This window comes from Coccinella septempunctata, chromosome 1, assembly GCF_907165205.1.
Source record: "Coccinella septempunctata chromosome 1, icCocSept1.1, whole genome shotgun sequence".
Classification (NCBI taxonomy): Eukaryota; Metazoa; Arthropoda; class Insecta; order Coleoptera; family Coccinellidae; genus Coccinella; species Coccinella septempunctata.
In genome coordinates, this window is record NC_058189.1 from 69404327 (window position 1) to 69423027 (window position 18701).

General features: G+C 39.2%; 1 protein-coding gene and 1 non-coding gene across 2 annotated transcripts in view; one reads left to right on the plus strand and one right to left on the minus strand.

The window, feature by feature from the left end:
- Positions 1-18701, plus strand: part of LOC123322669 (zwei Ig domain protein zig-8-like) — a 279535-nt gene that overhangs the window by 183107 nt on the left and 77727 nt on the right. The window contains exon 3 of the mRNA XM_044910647.1: positions 10221-10431. Within this exon, the coding sequence (XP_044766582.1) occupies positions 10221-10431 (211 nt within the window). The remainder of the gene's footprint in view (positions 1-10220; positions 10432-18701) is intronic.
- On the minus strand, positions 10460-10532 carry Trnav-aac. Its single transcript has one exon. It is a non-coding gene; the product is annotated as a tRNA-Val (tRNA).

Sequence of the window (18701 nt, forward strand, 5' to 3'; positions counted from 1 at the left end):
GTGAAGTCAATACAGAACAATTTAGTTATGTCTACGAGATATTCTCGACGAGACGAGACTTTTCTCTCCATTCCATTCGAATTTTTAGTTTCACCTACTTATTCTTGAACCTACAGATTTTAAAAACTGCCACCAGGACCAATTCGTTCCTCTGAGGCACACAAACAAGTCCAAAGAGCTATACTTCTCTCCCAGTCCAATGTTCTCAGGAAAAAACATAACGTCGTTGAGTAGTTATTCACGAGCTCCTCGATATTCAGGAACAAAGGTTCAGGCTTTCACACTCCTCTCCAGAGGAAAATTCACTTATCCCAGATATCTCAGATATCAAAAGGATTAAGCTCTGTTGGAGCCCTTTCTAGGTTTTCGGGCTCGTGGTGGTGGTCGGGTTCGGGTCGCTCCTCGGCTCCCTGCAGTAGGTTGGATTCCTGCTCCACCCGCACTTCCTGTCGGAGCAGACGGTGTTCCTCTGCATTCCCCATGTACTTGCGTACAGTTCTCGCCGTTCCCAGCAGTACCGCCTTCTGCATGACTATAGATATTTTCGTCCAACTGAAGTTTCCTCAAGTTCTCTGGTAGTTTCTTCAGTATCAGGCCTGTGAATGATATGACAATAGGGATGGTCTTGATATCTTTCAGCTTCCACTGCCTCCTGGTTTGTTTCTCGAGTTCTCTGTACTCTGAAATTTTTTCAGTGTGCCTATCTAGAAGATTGTTATTATTTGGAATCGCCACATCGATGAATAGTGTTCTGTACTCATCCTTATTGAGCGATATGAGATCTGGTCTATTGTGGGTAATGTTCCGGTCTGTGAGAACCGTGCGATCCCAGTAGAGCTTGTGATGTTCATTTTCCAATACAGCATCCGGATGGTAATTGTAATAAGGAAACTTTTTCGAACTTAGAAGTTGGTGTTTTAGTGTCAATTCAATATTATTATTATTATTTGAGCAAGGTTCGTTGTGGCACGATTAGCCTTTCGTGAACTGCGATAATGTGGATCTTTTGTTCTCTACCCTACTCATTCATAGGAACCCAAGGAGCTCTACAGTGGTGTTGATAAAACCGACAACATCCCTAGGAGTCTTGATCGTTACCTCGTGAGTATCCAGGACCGGTTTCCTCATATGAATGGTTCTTAGGCCAGCCAGCTCTGGATACTTGCATACCATGTGTTCAGCTGTTTCTGTTTCTGATCCACAGAGCCTACAAATCTCATCTGCTGACTTTCCCATAGGCTTTAAATGATATTTGTACCGACAGTGCCCTGTCAGCAGTCCCACCATCAACCGAAACTCAGCTCGTGACAGCTTTAGCAGTTTTCTGTAGTAGGTCGGTGAGATCATCACGAATTCCTTTGTCTGAGTAAGTCCAGGAGTATTTCTCCGATTGTTAGACCGCTGCCTTCTATTGGTATTTTTCAAGCCCACTGAAAGGCTCAGGTCCAGCAGGTGTTAACCTTGATGCTTTTTCTGCAAGTTTATTGGCTTTTTCATTTTCTTCAGCACCACAATGCCCTGGTACTCATAGTAGAGTTACTTTATTGCTTTTGGTCAGTTGCTTTATGGTATAACGGCACTCCTATGTCAGCAGAGATTCCTGGAACTATGATTCCAGGGACCTCAGCGTGGCCTGGCTGTACGTGGTGATATAGATATGCTCACCTTTGAGGTTCATTTTAAGACACTCCTTAGCGCATACGTAAACAGCCCGTGTCTCGGTCTGTAAAATAGAGGGTTCACTTCCCAGGTCTTTAGAGATTCTCAGTTTAGGTCCATATAAGCCAATGCCAGTGCCCTTTTCTGATTTTGTTCCATCTAACAAAGGTTCCAAGTTTGACTATGTCTGCCACCGGGCAATCTTAGAGAATATGCTCAATGGTTTCGTCCATTGACGATGCTGAGTTTGTATGAGTCCTTTGAAGACATCCGCGATAGATCTGAGATTGAAACTTAAAAATCCCAGCCAGAGGTTGATGTGATTTACTGGGAGTTCCAAAGATGGCCGTAAGTGAGTAGCGCAAACTCAGGTACCATATCTTCCATGCAGTTCTTATTTCGTATCCAAACTAAAGAATTGTGAACTCCGATAGTAAGTTCGGCACCAATCATACATACATCTGAAGCCTGAGTATCCAGGCACCGGGCTTGACTGCCCGGTAGGATTTTCATTCATTTTCTCATTCTGTCCCTGTCAAGTAGTTGATTGGCTCAAAGGTAAGGCTGGTAGCAAACATTTCAGCTTGGAATGCTGTTGCAAGTCTGCCCAGACTGGCTCTGAAATCACACAGTGGTATGCTACTATGGTCCAGAGACATGTTTGGTTCTGGATCTGTTAGTGGTAGCAGCGAGAGTCATCATTGCTGAGCAGCAGAGTACTGAAGGTTCTGTCAGGTCGGATTCTTGTTTCGACCATATCAGTTCTTATGCCCACCACCTCAGCCTCACTATGTGTAAAGTACTAGAACTGAAGTGATTTTGCTTCGATAATGCCATAAAAATGCATAAATCAGAGTATTTCAGCGAATTTTTCTTATTTCTCAACGTCCACAAATATTAAATGTAACGTGAGTAGTTCAAATAAGAAAATCGCCCGTCATTTCATACAAATATCATCAAACAACTTCTGTCCTCAAAAATGAAGATGTTCTGAACCCCCATTTGATTTTCCGGCTTTATCTGATAGTCTCATAAATGAAACGCTTCATTCCTTTAAGTGTTCATACTCCATTCAAGAATAATTGACATCCTGGGTGGATGTGGAATATCGAATTCAAGTTGATAATCTCTTCACAAGAAATCATACTCCTTACGTTATTAACAAATAAAACGAAACGATCTGAAGACTCTGCAGTGCTGAAAACTGAGCCTAATGAAGGGCATTTCACGAACGTTTCTATACATTCCGATGATGCCAACTTGAAACATCATTAAGTTTACCTCAGCTGCCGCCGGTAGAGGCGGGCCTCAAAATAATCTTTTGAAGGCAGTACTTCTTTTACCCGACAGACTGATACTGTTTCTCGTAAATTAAATAGATAAGGCATACTATTCTGGCAAAGAGCTCAGAAGCTTGCCTCTAATCATATATTAATGTGGAAATGAGAAATTTTTTTAATTTGTTATTCAGATTAGAATTCTTAGTTATTATTATTATTTCTTTTAAAATTCAGATATCGATGATTTCTTCCTGTCTTCGGAATCTGGAATAGAAACGAATTCAACTGCTCACAAAGTTATCCGTGCAGGGTACCTCTACCTTGAGAATTGGAGACAAGGAAGGAACACGTTACGCATGTTTTGGATCTAACAAAGTTACAAATCAGTATTAGTTGGAAACTTGGGTCTTTGTGCGTCCCTTCGGAACGTTCGCCTTCCGACCTTTCCGAATTAGGAAAATTCATGTTGTCCCTCATGCTCAAACGGGTCTCGGGATGTTGTCATTCCTGATTGAATTGTTCTGGGAAATTTTATTGATAGAAAAAACGCAACATTTTTGCTCCTCCGATTCGATGAGATTCAATTTATGATTCTATCCCTTCTCTAAAATTTCTGTATGAAAATCTGACACGAGTATATACAAGTTACGATTTTTTTTGCATTTTCAAGGGACTGCTGTGACCTTGCTTCATTTATCTTCGAAAGTAGCTTCCTTTGAGTCCAATTAACATGTCTTTTTTTTCAACTTTTCCGTATGGCTCCAACATGCAAACTATCAGTTTAACATGAATTAATTATCAGAGACACGTAGGGCATATATACACTATCTTAATCTGACACGCTCGAGTATGTACACCTGATGATTGTTTTTTAATCTTTGAAAACCTGCAGATGCTTTTCTCACCGCTGAAAGTGAGTAGATACATCATAGAACTTTTTTTTCTTTCTACCATCTGATCTTCAATTGCGTCACTCTAGCAGTTTTGCAGATTAGTAATAGAACTGTCAGAAAACGTGACAAAAGATAGAAACTTCATTTCTTGAGAACTACTTCGATCTGAAGCAATAAATAAACAATTTTTTCTACAAGCGTGCGCGTTCAACATTTTTCCCGCACACATTCCAAGTTGCAAAGAGTCACTTTCCCAAAAGGTGCGGGAAAAACGCCTGCTATTTCTTTCCCGCACGCATTTGCGTGCGGGAATGGATTAGCAGGGGTTTTTCCCGCACGCAAATATTATAGAGTAAATTAAATTCTATCATGTTTCTATGCACAGAACGTCAACGATGAGAAATGAAGTAACGACATGCAGAATTACGTTTGTCATTATATATCAATTAATCAAATGAGATATGATCTGTTTCGTGAAATGGATACATTTATATAACAAGCGCTTGTAGAAAAAATATTGTTCCTAACTCTTGCGTAAAGTGTCTTGCCCGCACTCAACTGCTTACCCGAACTCTGCTTCGCATCGTTCGGGCAACGGCAGTTTCGTGCGGGCAAGTATCACTTTCCGCACTTGATAGGAAAATAACTATTATAGTGATAGAGCTCAAGTGAAACATTGAACTCGTTCGGAAAGATGCTCCGCAATACCCTCAACTTGTATTACCTCAAGAGACCATACTGTTTTTCGTGATGAAATTCAAAAATTCCCTGAGGGGTTAAAAACAGTGATAGCCACTTCGATGATCTGTTCGTTCATTTCTTTCTGAAATTTTTGACAGTAAACACCGACCGAACTGACCGAAAATGCCCTCTACCGATCGAAAGCTTATAAACGAATATGAATGAACCTCTCAGACCCAACAAACACTCCTTCGAACATCCCTCGAGGATGAAAATAACAAGGATAATTTTTCAGCATCGATCCAAAACGTTCCGGCTTCTCATATTTCATTCCAACATATTCTAATGGAGGATAAAAACCCCCAGTGAGTTTCTCAATAATGCAACGTCGAACAATATTTCAGTTTTCAAATTTTCCTCACTCTCCTTTCATCCTATCGCCGTTCTAAGCTCCTTAACAACGCCCAATTTTCAATTTGGCTCGAGATGAGTCGAGATAAGGATCTGAGAGACCTATTTTATATCTAATTCAGGCCGTCATATATCAGAGGCTGCTCCTTGTTAGAATGGAAGCGAGAGATCGTTTTGCGGATTCTGTTGTGTTTACAATTTTTTGGGGAGGTTGATTGCTAGTTAACTCAGGTTTTCTATATAAACATTGTGTGTTCTTCGCTTGTTGAAAATTCCCGGAATGTGTTGTACGAGATCGGAATGAAAAATGGGATCCTCTTTGGGGAGAAAAGGAGGAGAGATCGTATAAACAATGCAATAAATGGATTTGATAATCACTGGAAACTTTACGTGCATCTCATGAGGAAATTCAGAGTCCAATTTAGAAATCTTTCCATTATATGTATACTCCATTCACTTTTATTTTAGCACTAGGTTGGCAATGGAAGATTGACACATTTCACTCTGATATCGATTGACAATTAATGTCAGACAAAAAGCGACAATTCAGAAGATTTTCAAAAGTAGATTTTTTCGTCTGATGAAGGAGTCTGATATAGACTCCGAAACGTTACAAAGAATTATAATTTCAACGTTATTTATTTTGAGTTCATTGTCAGGCAACAATTTTTTCTAGTTAATTTGCTCCTGACAAATTAGTGCAAGAATTTACGCAGGAGCAAATCGTTGATTTCATTTTTAATTGATTTTGTTTCAGAGATTGGGGGTGAAAACCCTAAAAAGTTTGTGAAGACATTTCACTCTGTTTAGTACGAAAATGTGGGGTTATGAAGCTTGTCAAAACAATTTTGGATTTTAAATCAACGCTATGCTGCCCGTTCTACGTAAAAGTTTCTGTTATTACGTATTTCATCACAATGTCGAATCTCTTCGAAAAATATGTGACGAAAAAAAAGTTTATACAAACTTATTGAAGGCATACCAAATCCAGTTATTTGCATGGAAAATACAAGAGATCAGTATAATATCATAATATGCACTAGCTTGAGGAGAGTTAATGTTCGATATCTTCTTTGGTTAAAGTTTGAATACGTTACATCGGTTGTAGATTTCAAAAATATTATCCCGAAGATGAAATGCATATGATGCAGTGTTTGGGAATGGGTATCTCCCGAAGGAATTAACAGATAATTACAAGAATGTTAAATTCTTCAACAAAAATCATCTTGCATCAATAGAAGTAAAAGGAATTGAAGGAAGTTTCAATCAAGATGAACTTCACCTATGAACAAAAATTTCACATGAATAAACAATTAGCAGGACAACTGGCGCGTATTTGTGGCTGTTCATCCTAATGCATTGATACAATAATAATAATTAGGTATTTATTGGTACCTAAAGACATTTACAATGTATAGGACAAGTCAAATGAAAAATAGAAAAATCAATTTTCGGGAACTTATTCTACGATGGCATTCATCGAAAATCCTGTAGTAAAATTTTCGCATTAATTCACTCAAACATTAAATTCTCAAATGCCATCACTTTTTTGGGTCTCCCAATAGAAGGGAATTTTTTGTCATCCTCTTCATTTACAATCTTTCTCATTGTAGAAATATTCAGCTGAAATATAAGTCGTTTAGATTCAGATGAAACATTATATAAATTCTCTTACATTGAATATGTTCGCTGACGTATTGTGGATTTTAGAATATCAGGGTATAACTATTTGAATGAGCGGACCTGAATTCTAAATAGCACTTCCTGAAACCCTGTCTCTTTTTTTAATCACTTTCGGCATTTTCGTAATAAAAATTGATATTAGTTGTGGCAACAGCCTTATGACATTAACAACATTTCATGAGTGCCAACCTTACTTCGTTCTAGCTACAAAAACTTGAGAAAATTATTTCATGGCCAACCGACTGCTAAAATAAATGTTAATGCAGTATACAGTTTAGAAATCTTTCCTTTGTATATTCCGCGCTCCATCCAACCATAGATCGAATATCAATTCTCGTAGAATTACCCTTAGCGTCTAGTCCCGACCTAAAAGAAGATTTCTGCTATAGGTATTCCAAACTAGAAATATGGAAATGCCATAACAGGACACAAAGCTTATTGTGCATACCCGTAGGGAACACTGATAAGCTCCCAAATAACAAGAATAACAAACCGGTCGTTTCGTTGTGTTCCATGCTCTCTGGCAAGAAGCAATCGAAATGTCATAGTTTTTTCTCATAGAACATTGTGGGTTCTGTAAAGTTTACAGCGTTTTTTGACTTTATTTCACAGTTGTTGCTAAGGCAGCTTCGATCCAAATATGGATAGTTGAGAAGATCATGTGTGATTGTCTGAAATTTGTTTTCGAACCATGGACTTATATCTGGTTATGTCAATAGAGTAGCAAAGGGTGTTGCTGATCGGAAATGGTAACGTCAAACATTAATTCGAAGACACTCAACTGGCATGATTTGTTTTTATGATATAAATCAATGATGATGAAGTAACTCTGGTCCATGGATAATTGTTTAGAAATAAACTGCAACTACTTCTTCTACTATGATAAGTCTTGATATGAAGAGGTTATTTACACACAATTAGAGGATTACCTTATCCCTGAGCAGGTCCAAGTGTTTGTCAGCTAAGTTTCTTCAGTTAATATGATAAATTCGTCATACAATTCACCAGGATCTTTTGGTTGGCGAGGATTAAGATTAGGATTACTTTGGTAACCGGAATGAAAGCCGCTTAAGTACGTATTTAATGCGTCTTTTCAGAATATCGATATTTCATGGAAATTCCGTACATAATTATGTTCTACAGCGTCGCAAAATAACCAAATTTTCAGTCCTCTCGTAAAATAGAACTCTTACCCCTCAAGTACTCCAAACATACAACGCACATTAGCCATGTAGATGCTCCCTTAGATAACATTTTAATTACAGGGGTTCATCTGATAAACTATGAGTTATGTTTAGCTCAAAACTGTTATTTTCAGCACTCACTTAGGTGATGTTTGCATAAGATGTTATCATTACCCGTTTTAGTGGCACGCCTGTGAAAACACCGCGTCATATTTAATGATCTTAGTGCGGAGTATCATGATGGAGGTGGTATCAATTTTATTTCTTATTAACAAGACCGAGATGATGTAACTAAGTGGGTCTTTTCGTGCTAGATTAACGGTTTATTTATTCATAGAATGTGTATTTGTTGGCGTGTTAGAGCATGAGTTAAAGAGGTATTACAACGTTTATGGGCTGTTATCGCCTGCTTGATTAATGAAGTTGAATTTTAACGCACAAAGAGTTTACCGAAAGAGGAATTGGCCCAGAGAGGTTTGAAAAAATCTGTGAAAACAAAATTAATTTGGAGGTTTCGTGAACTAAGCTGCAGATAGGTGTTAGCATTCCATCATCAGGGCAGTATGACGATGATAATCATATCATCCCAATAGGCTTCTTATGAAATAAGTTCAGAGCCAACTTTTCTTGAAAAAAAAAATCATACATCACCACTCTGTCGGTCGACAAGCTTAGATACTTATATCTTATGGAAGATAACCTCCATATAATATTTTGCAGATTGTTTCGAGCCTCTGAATCAGCCATAAGGCGTTACATGTTCGATGCAAACTATACAGGGTGAGTGTTTGACTCGTACAAATATTTCAGCAGTAGAATTCTTCAGGTCGAAGGAAAAACTATTTTCCTTTACCATTTTTTCTGAATCGGCTCTGTTTAAAAGATAAAGACTGTTGAAAATCCTTTAAACAAATGTTATTTTAGTTCTCACAAACGGTTTTCTCGAATGAAATGAATTTCGGAATATAATTTTTCAATTATTTGATGAATCTTTCCCAAACACAAGATATCACACACTTCTTCCAGTTTGGATTCAATGAATCCAACTCTTGAAACTAAGTTGGACGCTATCTAATGAATATTTGAACGTTTTGTAAAAAAAGTATTCCTATATTTTCTCGTCGTTTTCGGGTAATTTGATAAAAATATCTGTGGAATTCGGAAAATTGGGTACTTTGACCGAATGCAACTTCACAGTTGTGTAGCGTCACAGATTTGGCTAGTTATTTTGAAGGTAATTTTGTTTTTCCAGGGGTGGCACAGCTCAATATGCAAGCTTGAAATGGCTATATCTTTTTGTCAGGGCCGAATCGGAAAAAATGGTATATAAAAAAAGTGTTTTTTTCGACCTCAAGAATCTACTGTTGAAATATTTGTACGAGGGAAAGACTCTCCTACACCGAAGTGTATATTATGAATAGGTTAGATTAATATATAATAATCATGAGGAAATAATGTATTCACATGAATAAAAGCCAATTGTCTAGAATGACTTGTGGTTTTGCGAGATTGAAATTGAACAATTTGGGAAAAATATATTTTAATAATGGTTTTGAATCTGTGGAACGTATAACTAATAATAGCACAATGGATGCTTGCATTTTTCGTGAAAATCATTAATACATCTTTTATTTGACATGTTTAGAGAGAACATCCAATATAATTCTAAAAAAAATTAAAAGAACTAATATAATTTGTCCTAGCAAGCAGAGCAAATGATAAATATAACTGATATAAGCACCACCATTATGAACACTATGTTTTCAAATGGTTCTGATGAAGTTGAGCAATTGAATTATGCTTTCATTAAGTGAGCTTTTGAAATACTTCGAGATAAACAATTTTTTTTAGGCGTTGAAGTACCGTTTTCTTAGAAATCAACGATTTTTGGTAATAGACACAACACATATAAACTATAGGTTGTCTTTCTGGTTGAACTCGTTACTGTATCCCTTGTTGAAAAGGGGTATACCATAATAACCGTGTTATTATTAATATAGACGTGCACCTAGTCAAGGAGACCTTGGAAAGGGTCAGGTCCGTACTCAAAATATCGCGGAAGCGCATTCAACTTCGGGGAACGTAATATCCGCCATCTAAAAATATGTATGCAATTTTTGCTGAAATCATACCGGAAAAGGCTAACCTCTGCAAGAATTCTATATAATTCGCATTCCTTTCGATCTCCAAGGTAACCATGGTCGAATGAAAGAGTGAATAAACAAATTGACAAAACAAGAACGTATTGTGCGAAGCCTTCCATTAATTTATTTCCCAATTATCTGCTCAACCACAGCACCGAATTCTAATTAGGATCTCGGCTTCTATTCTGAAGCGTATTCGACGGGATTTAATTACTTCTCGGATTTCTTGTGATCCCGAACGGAGGGTATAGTTTTTGAGGATTAATTGACGCCATTATTTTCCAGGTTTCCTGGGTACGTCATCGAGACATCCATCTCCTGACCGTCGGCCGATACACGTACACTTCTGACCAGAGATTCGAGGCGGTCCACACGCCACACACCGAAGAATGGAGCCTGCGGATAAGGTATCCGCAGAAGAAGGACACCGGCATATACGAGTGCCAAATAAGCACCACTCCACCTATAGGATATCCGGTTCATCTGAATATAGTTGGTGAGTTCAGTATTTCTTCGTAAAAAGTTGTTTCCGCCCGGGATCGAACCGGGGACCTTCCGCGTGTTAGGCGGATGTGATAACCACTACACCACGGAAACTGGATATAAGAACAATGAATTTTCTAAGACAATCTGTGTTTTTGGTTGTGCTCGCCTCTAGAAACTTATTTTTATTATAATATAATTGCGGAACAGGTATTTTCATCAAATTTTCGAGGGTCCCAAAATTAATCATCACCCTTATCATGCCCGATTCCAGGCCCGACAAATAATACCCTGGAATTATATCTCGTACGTGCATCGCTACGATAAATACAAAACTCATGAATGCCATTATAATATCGCTCATGTTGAGCTCTGCGGATTACGAATTTTTGCGGCGGCGGGTCACATTAACGAAACAAAAATAAATCTCCCGCGATTTATGGAGTCTAATGAATTACGAAGTCGTTACTGTAAATCTTTGGCGTAATGGGGAAAAGTGAAATTAGAAGAAACAATACTCCACGACCTCTCTAATGGCGGCCAATGTTCCGCTAAGAATAATGAATACTAATGTGGCGAACAAGGAGGATTTTAGGGAAATAGTTGGTTTGCGACATGATTGCTTGTGAAAGGGGGCAAAAGATCATGTTGAAAGCAGGACGCACCCGTTGACACTACATAGATAATTGGGTTTCCTAGATAAAATTACCATTCGATCGTTATACAATACCTTTTGAAGAGCTGCTTCAGTTTGTTTATCCAGCTTAGAGTTAGAAGTATGAATACGGTAATGGATTGTGGTGGGATAAGGAATCAAGAAGGCTATAAACCAAGAAGAACGCCGCCTCAGGTTTTTGAGAAAGTAATTGACTGACTTCGTGCAGAGAAAGGTTCAACTAGAACCTTGAATAAATTAACATATCATCTTCATTAAGGAATCCCGTTGCCTTTTGGGCATGCTAGGACGAGAAGGTGAAGTCAATATTCAAAATGCTTTTCATGTGAAGAAACTCAACACAGAAACCTATATCTATCCAACATCTAAATCAAGCTTTGGAGATCCACAACTTTTTTTAGAAAAGGTGGAAAATGGTTTGGGGGTTATTGACTACTTATGGAAGTAGATCACCTTTGCTATTCATCAGAGGCAATATAACTGCCGTCTGCTTCATACAGTAGGCCCTATAGGTTATCTAAAGAATATCCAGGGAAGAAGGGAAGAATTAGGAATCAGAGAACCTAGGGCTTTCTGACTAGGTACATTTCCTGGTTTAATCTTACCAGTGTTAAGACGATAAGCATCGAGGAAACTTTCACTACGATGTTAGGTATAAAAAGAGATCGGCAACTCTACTCCTAGATACCCAAAAGAAGGCTTCTTTCAGGTAGAAACATTTGCTATCGAAAGTTGTGGTGGTCTGGGTTCCAGATCACTCTGGAAGTATTTGTTACGCCTCCTCATAGGATACTGACGCCTGAGAAAGCATATGATTAGAATGGTCTTATCAGAAACTGACGAGTGTAGATTCTGTGGATAGAGGGAGGAAACTGGTTACCTGATTACAGGTGCCTCGCCATTGCAAGCCTACGCAAGGAATGAGGACTTAACCTCCTTGAAACCTTCTCAGATACTGAAGTTCATTGGATCTCTGGAGCTGAAGAGTGAGCTGTAGAAGGCGCTTGTGAGAACACCTCTGATGGAACTCACAATCGCGTGAAATGTAATCCCCTTACCAGACTGCAAACTACAAACTTGTGGTGAAATGAACTGAGGAACAAACAGAGATGTAACATAACGACAGTCAGGCAGCGATCAAAGTATACTGAGCTCACATTTCAGCTATTGTGAAATGCTATGGGAGTGCCGAAGGAAACTCAACTAACCAGAGGCACGATTAACAAGGTAGAGACCTTGTTAATCGTGTCCTCTGACCCTTTGAAGAGTCAAACTGCGAGTTTATGGTCGAATCAGATCAATGATAGGACAATACACTTGTGAGGAGAGGAGAAGAATGAAATAACCGAAGGAGAATTACCACCTGCAAGATCTGAGAATTATTGAGAGAAACTTGTAAGTGTGAGGAGGTCACCTTTGAGGAATCCCAGAAACTGGAGTTCATTAGAATCCTGGAACTCAGATAGTCAAGCTGCCCTAAAAACACTGAGCTCCCGTGTCATTGATTCAAAGATGAGTTTTGGGTGCCTGAACAAACTCAATGAGGAAGGTAAGAAAAATGTCTTTTTAATATGGGTTCTCGGTCATTCGGGAATCCTAGGAAATGAGAAGGCCAATATACTTGCCAGAGGGAGCAAACAAAGGTGACTCTCTGGCCCAGAACCCTTCTGGGGTATGAGAAAATGCACCTACAAGAACGAGTTTATGGAGAAGGAAAAGGCCGAAAGAGAAAAACACTTGCGGAATCTCCCAGGGGTGGATCACTCCAAAAAGTTCGTTGGGAACTTTGTGCTAGATCCAAAAAATATCTGGATCTCAGTAAGGACCAACTACACCTACTGGCTTTCTCACAGGACTAAAGAAGCATATGTTGAGAATGGGTTTGTCGGACACTGACGAGAGTAGATTCTGTGGGGAGGAGGAAGAAACTTCTATTCACCTAGAGACGGAATGCTATGTCATTGCAAAGGAAAAGAAAGAGTGCTTTGGACAGGAAACTTGTAGGAGTGAGGAATTATCCTCGTTGAAGCTGTCCCAGATATTGGATTTCATCAGATCTCTGGAACTGGAAGGCGAGCTGAAAGGCGAGCTGTAAAGGGCGAGATTGGAACAGCTCTGTTAGGGGGCACAATAGACCTTGAGCTCGCAGTCAACTGTAACCCCTTCTCATTATATACTATATATACTATCCTGGAACTGGACGGCAAGCTATAGGTAACATGATAGGGCTAAAAAGATCATAAAGTCTTAGTACAACGCAACTCCTTTTAACATCCTCATAGAATCTACATTCAGGAGATTGTGGATCCATATGTGCTGCCATATACTCGTACGCTGTCCAACCCACTTTTCCAACAAGATGAAGCAAGGCCACATGTTGTCAGAATTATGTTGGCTCATTCTGAAGACAGTAGAGTCGATTCGTTGCCTTGGCTGCAGGGATTTTCCAATGTTTCATCCATAGAACACGTCTGGGGAATATGAAACGAAAATTTCTCTGTAACCCTATCCTCCACAGAATCTAGGGGCACTTCCGCATGAAGTACAAGTTGTCTGGAATGGGAGGAAATTGACCATCTCATTAGGTCATTAGGATTATGCCTCGACTTGTTTCTGAACGTATAAGAGAGCGTTTAATAATTAATTTCACCTGCTTTCCAACTCTTGGATCGGTCTGAAATTTGTATCGGTTACTTACCTGACTGAAGACACATCTATACAGATGCTGGATCTTCCGTTTTCTGTATCACTTGGTTCCATACTTCATTATGTGGTATACTCCAGACTACAAGGCAAGGATGAACTACCAGAGCCACGAATTGATTCCTACTATCAATATAGCTCTATATATACCTTCCGAAAATATTCAAAGTCCCCACAAAGGCTTCCCCGAGATCAGCAAACAGAGGGAACCGGATAATTTCCACGAACAAAACCCGGGGTGGTTGGCAAACATCTCTCCCCTTTCCGTCCAGGTAGTCTCCCGGCTGTAATTAATAGAATTCAAGACCTCTCTGCGTAATGGCACGGTCGTATCGCCTCGCCTGATCGTCCGAATCAATCAAGTGACCCGTTTTAATGGAGATCTCGGTCCGGGAAAGGAGGATGTCGACCGGTTGAAAGACACCCTCCGGATTCCGATCCGCCTCGATCGACGTGGACCTGTTCACGGTGAATTCCTCGGATTTTTTCGAAAATACGTGTCTGGGAGGGGGACATCTCCATTATGTGATTGGAATTCGTTCGGAATTCCATATCCGACGGTCATGGAGGCGTTGAACTGCCTGGAGCGGGTTCATTCGGGAAATTGACATCTAGGTTCCTTGAATGTCAATGAAAGATAGTGTTTACTCTGAGCGAAAAAAGGGAAGGGATCCAGAAACTCTTGGTACAAGGTGAGCTCAGCCATAGAAAGATCTATGCCTGCAGTTCCTCTGAAATATCAGGTCAGAAATAAAGATTCAGTCCTATGAAAATGCCTCCATACGAGTAGTTCATAATTTTTCTTGTTTTTTTGGTGTAGCAGGGGGAAAATCTGCAAGACAGACGAACCACCCCTGAGGGGGAACAGTGTGGGGTTTCTCACTCTCCTGAGCTCGAGACACACTTAAAACCCTCAACTGCTTCTTGAATATTGGTTCCGGGCATTTGCCTATAAACCGTTCATCTCTTGGTCGGTTTTCTTCTCGCACACTATCGTGCTGGGATTTTTGTGTTTATCCTCTATTGGATTAACACTTTATTGAATTTTTCAATAAGTTTCTGTTGTTATTTTAATCTCTTCTCAATTGATCTCTTGGTCTCCAAGTTAAATTCTCATTCTCCTTTTGTCTTCCTCTGGGTCGTAGTCCACTAGTCTACTGAGTTCTTGATTCGGATGGTTTTTCGCTGTTTCGAATAATTTCTCTGCTTTTCTGTTCATGAATTCCGTTATGGTTTCCCATTTTAGGTCCCTATAAATCTGTCTATTCCTGACAAACCAAGGTTGCACATCGTAGCAGCTTGTTTTCAGTGGTCTGATTTCTTTTGATATGGCTCTTTGCCGCGGAACCCCAGGCATCCATAAATCAGTTGAGGCAACGGCTTTGATTATCTTCAATTTTGTCTCGTTCGACATGTGGCTTCTTCTTCCTATCAGAGGGTAGAGTCCATGCATCGCTGCTTTCGTTTTGTCGATTGCTTGTTTGATATGACTTTTCCAAATAAGTCCTTTGTCAAGCGTTATTCCTAAATATTTGGCTTCGTTTTTCAGTCGATTTCTTCGCCGTCAACTTCCAGTTTCGTTGTGGGTCGCAGTCTTCTCTTTTGTAGTAATATTGCTTGGCTCTTTTATCATTGAGCTTGATTTTCCACTTTATGCACCAGTCATTTGTTTCGTTAATCGTTTTTTGTAGAACGCGTTCTATTACTTCTGGGTTGCGGTGTCGAGTTGCTATGCCTGTGTCGTCAGCATATAACGTTAGCATGGTTCGGTTTCAAAATAAAGTTGTCCTTCTCTGCCAATCAGGCTGCCTCATAAAAACATTAATAAAAGCTGTTCAATTATTCTTAGGTTATCGTCCATTTAGTTAGATGAAATGAAAGAATATTGGGATTCTTGGACTAAGAAAATTAGTCCAAGAATCCCAATATTCTTTCATTTCATTAATAAAAGCTACAGATGCCTGAAAAAAATCGCCTTTTCCATTACGTCACAATATAGTTGTGATGTAGGTGCATCCATTTCATGTATCTCTGAAAAAAATGGGGGATATAGAACAGAAAAAAACATTCTTCCATTTTCCATAAATTCATATCGACGAATATCAAAATCCTTTGTTATCATCCACAACCTACTCTATTCATGAAAGCCTTCCTGTTCTGTGAATGTTAACATCGAATGCTAAGCTGAAGCTTCAAAATGGAACTATTCTCCGAAACAAGAACAACGCACGCTATATTTCATCATCTGCGATTGTCAAATTCGAAAATGAATGTTATACCTCGGACCGAATCGGTTTATAAATATACAATCGATCATCCGAACGTGGAATTAATCCTTGTTCGATTTAATAGGTTCGTATTTATTTTTCATGAATAAAATATATAGGTACACATGCAATCTAGTGGCACGGGTTGTTTGGGTTGATTAATGCCGTATGAATAAGTCGATGACGAAATGAATTAATTCAGATTCGACGCTGAACGAATACTCTGTGGTAGAATGGAATGACATTGCGAGTTATTGTTGGAAAATTCATGGATACCGGATGGGAGAAGGGTAAATCACACGTGTTTGGTTTTACGAAAAATTTCCCGTAAGATCATTTGGGAATCGTTATAGGATTTCGAAATACGAATTGTTTTTGGTTTTTCAATTTTGATAGATGAAGTAGATAATCGTTGGTCCAAATGTGACACACATTCTAGAAGAACAACTCCATCAACAATATCGAAATTTTATTGAGATCGGTGCAACCATTAAGAGTTTTAACTAACCTCATCTTTTTATGGATTTTTTGGACAGCTTTCACAAGACAATCTCCCAGAAAAATCATCGCAGATACAAATGTGATATACGAGGATGTTATGATTGATATCCAGTTAGCTTAGACCAGTCTCATGCATAAAAAAAATGCATTACCATAGCAACTAACAACTCATTAGAAGTGCCAGTGTGAAGTTCGAGGTCAAAAAAGTGAACCAGAGTTACGCAATAAATTTAAAGAAGGATGATGTCCACCGAAATTGTGAAAATCGAAAACTTGGAGTATCGAGCCATCATCAAGTACCTGAATTTAAAAGGGTTAAGAGGTAAGCAGATTTACGAAGATAAGTTTAATACCCTTGGTGATCAATGTCCTTCGTATGCGACCGCGAAAAATTTGACTGCAAGCTTCAAAAGAGGTAAATTTTTCATTGAAGATGATGACCGATCGGGAAGGCCAGTTTCTGTGTCAGTCCCCGAAAATACCGATGCAGTTCAAGACATGATCTTATCAGACCGTCGAATTGGGCTAAAACAGATATCTGAAGCACTGAATATTTCATACGAACGCGTTCATCATATTGTTCAGTCAATTTGGACATGAGAAAAATTGCTGCAAAATGGATCCCCAAATGTTTGAATGTTGACCAAATATGGGTGCAAGGGTAGAAGCATCGCGTTCGATCTGTGCTCGATTTGAAAACGATGTAGACTTCTTAAACCGAATTGTTACTATGGATGAGACTTGGGTACATTTCTACGATCCCGAAACAAAGCAACGTTCGATGGAATGGCGACACTCTGGTTCACCAAGACCTAAGAAGTTTCGTGTCCAAAAATGTGCTGGAAATGTTCTTGTTTCAGTTTTTTGGGATTGCCATGGAGTAATCATGATTTATTTTTTGGATAAGGGGGAAAGCTATCAAAAGGTGATTTGTTTTTGCAGGACAACGACCCTGCACACAAATCTCATGTTGCCATGCAAAAAATTCGTGATTTAGGGTTTGAATTACTAGAACACCCTCCTTATTCACCAGATTTGGCTCCATCCGACTATCATCTCTCTTCTCAACTGAAAAAAAGTTTAAAAGGTCGTAAATTTTCTTCTTACGACGAGGTAATAAAAGCTGTGGAGGTCTGGTTTGCAGAGCAAGAAGAAACATTTTTTTTTGAAGGTGTAGAGACGTTGCAGGTTCGCTGTAATAAATGTATCCAATTAAGAGAAGAATATGTTAGGTAATAAAATATTTTGACAATGAACTTTTGTTTAGTTTTTTTAGTAGGTTAAGAATTTTTCAATATATCCTCGTAAATCGTTTCATTAAGCGAAGATCAAGCTGAAAAACATCAAAAAAATGAGTTTAAGGACTAAATATCGTTCAATGAAACTGCGCATACGGCCATAGGACGACTATTTCAGATCAAAAAATGTCCAGAATCGAGATAACCAGAAAACTCAATTCCGAACTCTTTCGAAAACATCCCCGATTTCCATGTCACACCAGATTATCGGTCAACAAGCCGTCGTATCCCCGAAAATGAACATGCAGGGAGACGAATCGTCAGAGAGGCGAAAAACGCGATAATGAGTAAAAAGAGGAATTCTTGAACTGCACCGGAAACCGGGGACTCCCATTGGCCCCGGCCGCAATCCGCAGGAACTGCGGGCCCAGAATTAATGGTATCAGACGGATGGACGAAGGACGGGAGTTTTCGAAAACGAGGCCAATAACGTCGACAAGAAAGACCGTCGCTCATCGTTATACGTGCTCCCGACTGGATAACCCTAGGTTTTTCCGCGGAAAACAAGTGAATTTCCGCAAATATTAAGACTTCCTTGTCATATCAAAGGGTGCCATGAATCTTCCCTTCTCCGGTCTTCTGACGTTTCCTGATCTGTTTTCTCGCATTAAGCCGAGCCGTCTGATCCCCGTTCGAAGGTCGAGTCGTTTGTTCGCTGACGGGAACGAGGGAAGGGAAATTCCACCTGTTTTACTGCATATTATAATGGAAATTTTGACGTCGAAACGAAAAATCCGCAGAAAAATATTCTAGCTAGTTCGCGAGATCGTTTTTTGACTATTGCAAGTACCTATTGGCATTCAAACTTACAGGAAGGACTTTAATTAACTAATTGTGG